At 38.2% G+C, this 6837-nt stretch overlaps 1 protein-coding gene across 2 annotated transcripts; it reads right to left on the bottom strand.

The window, feature by feature from the left end:
* Window positions 1-1272: 1272 nt before the first annotated feature.
* Window positions 1273-6502, bottom strand: mob3a (MOB kinase activator 3A). 2 transcript variants are annotated; one of them, XM_042007075.1, is made up of 4 exons: window positions 6292-6502; window positions 4627-5205; window positions 3111-3313; window positions 1273-1663 (listed from the first exon to the last, which is right to left on the bottom strand). In XM_042007075.1, exons 2-4 carry the CDS (start codon window positions 5042-5044, stop codon window positions 1634-1636), a joined length of 651 nt encoding a protein of 216 aa, XP_041863009.1. In that variant the 5' UTR covers window positions 5045-5205; window positions 6292-6502; the 3' UTR covers window positions 1273-1633. The 2 variants fall into 2 exon arrangements, with proteins under 2 accessions (XP_041863009.1, XP_041863010.1); XM_042007076.1 differs by lacking the exon at window positions 6292-6502 and adding an exon at window positions 6168-6288.
* Window positions 6503-6837: the final 335 nt, after the last annotated feature.

The following is a 6837-nucleotide window of genomic DNA, read 5'->3' on the forward strand; positions in this document are numbered from 1 at the left end:
CATATAACTGCTCGTGAGGTTTCAGTAATGTTGGTAGTTTACAGCTAAAATCCGGGTCAGCCACAATGTTTTAACATGAAAGTTAACAGATAAATGCACTTAGTGGTCACTGTGAGGCACATCTGGAAAATATTTTTCAATCTGGTTGCACAGCCCAGTCTTCACATATTTAAAAAACTCACAAATATCAGTTTTCAGTGTTTAAAATGTGTCATTTAAACTATATTTGCTACTGATACCATCAGTTAATATGGTCTTGTTCTGCTTTTATTTGACTCAAATTCCAACTCTTTTTTTGCCCATCTTATTTACTGGGAATATTTTAAGTATAATACAATATGACCTCATCAACAATTTCTTATAACGTGTATAATTTTATTAAATAAATGGCCGGATCACACACAGGTGCACTCAAGAAATCTAAGAATAAAGTTTTGCTGAATATACCTCTGCATTACTTTGATTTACTTGCAATGGATTATTGCCACTGTTTGTTGTCCTCTAATATATGTAGTCTTTGCATTGTTAGCAACATACTGCAAGTTTTTACAAGCTGTCCTATAATTGTGTTTTCTTTGGCAAGTCCATTTTGTGCAAGATTGCAGTTCATTACTTATATAATCCAGTCCATTCTAAGTAATAACTGGCACTAAATCTAGCCATTTTTTTTCCTCAAATGCATTCAGAACTGTTGTTGACCCAATCATCCAAAGCCGGGTTCATTGAAAACAAACCTCCGTCTGTATTCATCACAGTACAGTCTGGCCTGTTTCTTACATAAGCAGCTTAGCCCGAATCAGGTCTCTACCTCTCAACAACTGGTACACTGGACAGATTTCGTAAGACCTACATCAGAACTGCAGGTTAGCAGTACTTCCTTGAAACAGGACGGTTTGTGTGTCTGATGCCTCCTGGTGGGCATTTGTGAATGCAGCTTTTAGAGCATGCATCACATCCCCGTGTTGTCATGTGAGTTTCAAATCTCGTGTGCCCTTCAACAGCCAAAAGCTTCCGAAACAAACACCTGCGGCTTTGACACCTGAGAACCTGCCTGGTGGCTCAAAACCCAGAGCGTAACTTAACACAGCCTTGAAAATGTCTGAGTCACCAGCAGGTCATTACTGTATTTATTTGTAAGCATGGTCCCACCCCACCATAAAAGTCCCCAAATTTCAGTAGGTTGCAATAAAATTTTGTCTAGCCTAAGAAAAACTTTTGATCATGTTAAGATGCATTACCATCCATTTTAGGGAGGAAAACAAATTCAAATCATAAGAGTCAAGATTCATTTTAATGTAACAACAAAGTCATTTGTATAGACATACAGTAAGACATACTAATTTTAGATCATTTAAAACAGAAGATGATAGCATCTTGGAATGATTGAAACTCAAACAAAATAGAAAAACACAAACACCTCTTAATACTGTGCTCTGATAAAATGTTTTAAATGTTTTTGAAGGAAGAGAAAGCCTCACATGACAATGTTCCTGGTTAAAATCTACAGTACATGGCTAAAATAGATTACAGTACTTAAATATAAAAATAGACTCTGAATTTGTTTGCTCTATTTGCTATCCGATTCAGACTTCCAGATGGACGGATGCATTCATCCGCTGTGTCCACAGGTTTCTCAGTGGCACATCCGAGCGGTCATCTCTTTCTGCAACACACACAATCCAAAGAAACAGCACGGCGAGTTAGACATCAAACTGCAGCACTATTCTAAATATTACCACTGTCAGGTATCTGATGGTGCATTTATGACATTGTAGGTTAAAATATAATATTAATGCAGCAGGAATATTTACTGGAGAAAAAAAAAGAGAAAATAACTTGAATCCACGAGATTCACAAAACAGAATAACTCATTTCTGGACCAAAAAGGAAAATTAGTGTTTTTCTTGTCCAGGAACCAGACTGATTCACTTTACTAAGCTTGATCAGTCTCATCACACCACAGATGTCACTAGCAGACTGGGAATGCTACACGCACATGTTGGTGAGGAGCTGCAACAGCACGAAAACATGCTTCACCATCACCTTATCTAATCAGAATGCTGTTTTCTTCAAGAAAGGTCACATTCATGGTAACGTCTCTGCAAAGACACGTTGCTTAAGGTTTGGAAATTTGGTGATTCTGTGCTATATATGTGATCCAGCCTGGAAAGGAAAGACATTTCTCAGATTATCATGTGCCTGCCCTGCCTCTTTAAATGATCCTATTTTAAACATACAGTGCACTGTTGCACATCTAAACTCATACAGTAAGGACAGTGTTGGTTAAAAAAAAAAGAGAAGACCACAAAAAACAAGAGTTGTTGAGGCGGTTCAGAGGTTTACGAAACTCCTGCTTTACTTGTCACATGGCAGGAAAGTGCTGGATCAAAACAGAAAATAGGTCAACAGGAAGGTCAAAACACAGTAAAGCATTTCATCGGAGAGCTTTTTTCAGATCTGGGAAATGCCAAACATGTACACAGCACATAAACATTTCACATCAAACATGTCGCACCAGGGAGGAGAGGCCATAAACTACTAATGTAATGGTCTGTCCAGCAGAAAGGTAAGCTCTAAGTTAAATGTTAAATTTATTTAAGTAAATGACATAATGACTGTGCTGCTTTTGTGCAGGTAGAATTGCACATCTGATGCAACCGCATTAGTTTTGAAAACAAATATGGATAAATCCATCTGTTTATAAGTCCCACAAGGCTCCTGTGGGATCAGCATCTCTTCCTCCACCTGCATGGGTGGAGAGTCTCGTGTGTTTGTTTTCATGACCTAATATAAAGAGCAGCAAAGTAAAAAGTGAAAATAAAAAAAGTGAACAAAAAAGCACTTTGCATTAAGCAGATTTTCTTGAAATCCATACATGCACAGCATTTAGGGGCATGAGGTCTTTTGTTATTTCTTTATTAGCAAGCAGCATGGTACACAATTACCTAGAGATTTCCTTTTTATTAGCTTATAAAAGGTCTATTTTTCCTCTGTTGCCTGCTATGAAGTAATATATATATATATATATATATATATATATATATATATATATATATATTTTTTTTTTTTTTTTTATTCCATTTCCCCCCCCAACCATATGTTTGACTAACCAGAGGCTCCAGCTCTTTGTGGTCTGTGAGGTTGAACTCTGTGACAAAGTAATAGAAATGCTTGTAGCAGGTGTTGACGTGAGCCTCGGCCCCCATCTGGCTCACACGGTCAAAGTGGTGGATGTAGACGTGGACAAACACCCGGAACAGACGTGACAAAATCTTCTTAGCCACCTGCATGAAGCTCTTAGGGAAGGGAGTACCTGGGAGTCAAGCAGACGGGGAGAACAGCAGTCAATCCATGGCTATTTTTCTTTTTAACATTTGCATCACAGAAAAAACAAACACGTTTAAACTGGTGTATTTAATGGAAAGGGAGGTCAAATCTTCAGTGTTAATCCTTCTTGGTCATCTCAGATTGGACACCAGGTGGCTAAAAGATCTAGCTCGAGTCACCTCATATGTAAATGTAAAACCAGCATGACTTGGTCTGTGGGATAAACTACAACTTTGAAGAAATTACTCATTTAGAGTGCTGTTGTGCCTGGACTTCTTAAACAGACTAACATTGTTTTCCACAACCAAGGGATGTTTCTTTCAACAGGGTTTTTAAGATATGAGAAGCTACTCATCGCATCAGTTTGGGTTCAATAACTTGTTGCCAGCTGAAAGATAAATGCCCATGCAGTAATTATCCAATAGGAGACTCATAATATTTCAGGAGTATGTTGTAGCGGATGAGGACATCAGAAGCCGTTTCTATTCATAGAGCAATGGGCATCGTGTGACCCATTTTTTAATCCATTGCTTGAATGTTTCTGTTGTTAAGGCAGCTGCTGGGCCCCACTACAGTGCACACACACACACACGAACAGAGATAATATCAAACCAAATATGCCACTGCAACAGATTAACCGAGCCTGTAATGTTTGTAATGTGCAACACTGCGGGCCATCTTGAATGTGGCCTTGCAAAGTTTTTTATAAAATAGAAGCCTAACATTTTAGATTCTTACATTCTGCAGAACTATCTGCATCTCATTTAATTTATTTTATATTCATGCTGTTTTAAATGGATTTCCTTTAGTTTTCCATACAATTCACGCTGACTAGATTGGGATTAAAGAAAGATTTATTCTCCAGATGCTACCCACCTTTGTGGATTTTAATCCCATAAAAATAAAACAACTTCAACAACCTGTCTTTATCCTTTTTATATTATTTGTAGTAGAGATTGTGTCAATAAAAAACAATTTGAACATTAAAACTAGTCCAAAAATAATAGTGAAAGTCTTGATTCTGTTTTATATCTTAACTAACTGAATGTCTGCATTTAACTGTTGTTCGAACAGAACAAGCAAGTTTAAATCTGATATGAAAATGTTCATATCTGGTATTACTCTTGCGGAGACTGTAGACATTTAACTATGAATGGATGTGTCTTAGTTCACACAAAACCGGACTTAAATGGAATCAAACACTGACATCCCTTCCAGGAAAATGTACTGAATTTCACCTGGACTTGAAAAGAAGAAGACACACAAAAGCACAAGCTATGGGCTAGATTCAACACTTACCAACATTAGTGGGGAATATATTCTCATTGTTGATTTGTACCTCAATCCAATCCATGAGCAGGCTCATGTATTTGGGGGCTGACAGAGCAGTTGGCCTCTTGTACTTGTGCTCATCTTGCCAGCGGTATTCATACTTAGGCCCACCGGACATGACGGGGCAGGTTTGATCGGTGCATGAGTCACTGATGGTGCCATAGATGAGGTTGATCCGGTTGAAGAAGTCAACCACATGGACAGCCACCCAGTCATTGAGGTCCTCGCCGTGGGGCAGCTGCACAGCCTGCTTCAGGTCTAGACCAGCGTTCAGGGATGCCTGAGCCTTCTTGTGCAGCTCGAAGCGCTGCGTCCCGGGTTCGAACTTGCGCTTGGGCCGGAATGTCCTGTCTTTGTTGAAGACTTGTTTCAGGGCCAGGGACATGGTCGCATGTGCTGGCTGTGGGCGACTTGTTGGAATGCCTCTGGTGAATTATTTACAGTTAAAACTGAAGCAGTCAAAAGGTTGTGTTAACAACCTGTGCAGACCTTTTTTTTTATGTTATGGAAGTCTTTTGGTATTTGTTTGGACTCAGTCTCAGACTCCTGCATGTGGTGAAAAAAAGAAGAAATAAAAAAAGCACTATTTATTAATAAATGAACATTTACACTGTAAAGCATACTCTGTTGTGGCTCACATTGGAGCAAAACCTGTGTAATGCTAATATTAGAACTGAGTGAACTCAATCAAAATGAAACAAGAGTAATAAAAGCTGCAAACCCTCACACTAAATAAGATTGAATGTTGATTTATTTAAATGATTTTTATTATTATTTTTGCATGGCTTCCCATTATATTACTCATTTCAAATGCATCAAAAACGTCAATCTTCTTAAATACTAGCTGGGAAATTACTCAACAATCACAGTTGTCCCAGTATTTTTACCAATCATGCATGGATTTAGTTGAATGTAAACCTCTTATCAGCTTCTGGGCTTGATATTAACCTAAAATTCACATAACTTGTGAAGTGGCATAAAAACTGGAAGCCATTATATAAATTATAAGTACAGAAACACAAATTAACGTCTGACTGATCAGAGACTACCATTAAATTAATTATTATAATTAATTAAACTAAATCTTAAACCACGTAGCTGCTCTAGAAAGTTTATTTTAACACATGAATGAGCGGTAATGTCTCAGCTGAAATACTCGAACAGATGAAACATGGTGTCTGAGTCATTTCCTATTTCTGACACTAATTCCGCCGTGAGGGCACGAATCTGCGGAGTAACGATGGAACCAAACCAAATCGTCTGTTAACAATACAACAGCGCATAATTATGTTTATTTAGACTCTCATCATAAATATCTCCGCTAGCCCTACATAACAATGCGGATTATATCCTGTAGCTAATTTTCCAGGATGAAAGCCAGAGATTAAACAGCGGGGTACATGACGGCTGTACGAAGAAGTTTGTTCGTGACGGGACCAGCCAACTCGGCCGGACTTGTTGCACTTAAAACAGCTATAAAAACCCCAAACACGACACGGCAGACCTACGTTATCCACTGTTAATTCACATCACATCTTCCTTTAAATCAACCAGAACCAGCATCAGTAATTATAGACGGCTGTTCAAACGGTGACGAAATCGCACAGTTGAAAGCCACTTTCCCGAACTTACTTGTTCCGCCTTCCTGTTTCCTTCGACCTTTCTCCGAAAATGAACTTATAACCAATCGATAGTTTTACGTCAGCAACATTCACTGCCTACATTGTGGATACAAGGTGCAACGCATGTTGAAAAATTAATTATATTTCAATAAAAATGTCACTTTAATAAAGAAACTAATGTCTGACTCCTCCCTACGAAACGAAAAGTATACCAGTGTCAAGTTAACTGGGTTAGTAATAATTTCCGGTCAAGACCTTCAAAATAATGGAAACTTTGATCAGAGGTGCAGTGAAAAATGTTGCGTTTTAGCACAAATGTCCAGTTATCTTTATTCAGAGTGATCACAATCAAGTTATATTTCTTTTTACAGTAGAAGGAGGAAGGCTGGTGGATAATCAACATCAGAGCCACTATCTAGGATGAAACAACAAAGATCCAGCTGTATCAGCAATATGCAGTCCAGTAATTAACTAAATGATGGGAAACTTGGCAAGGACAAAGAAAGTGAAATAATCATGGAGGATTAAATGCACATATGGCATGTACTAATGACAT

Source organism: Melanotaenia boesemani, chromosome 14, assembly GCF_017639745.1.
Source record: "Melanotaenia boesemani isolate fMelBoe1 chromosome 14, fMelBoe1.pri, whole genome shotgun sequence".
NCBI lineage: Eukaryota > Metazoa > Chordata > Actinopteri > Atheriniformes > Melanotaeniidae > Melanotaenia > Melanotaenia boesemani.

Bases quoted from the DNA above. Each gene is read 5' to 3' on its own strand.
- mob3a (XM_042007075.1), bottom strand. From the start codon at position 5,044: ATGTCCCTGGCCCTGAAACAAGTCTTCAACAAAGACAGGACATTCCGG. The intron at 3,314-4,626 runs GTAAGTGTTGAA...CTTGACTCCCAG, and splicing joins TATATTCCCCACTAATGTTG to GTACTCCCTTCCCTAAGAGC. The intron at 1,664-3,110 runs GTTAGTCAAACA...TGTGTGTTGCAG, and splicing joins ACAAAGAGCTGGAGCCTCTG to AAAGAGATGACCGCTCGGAT.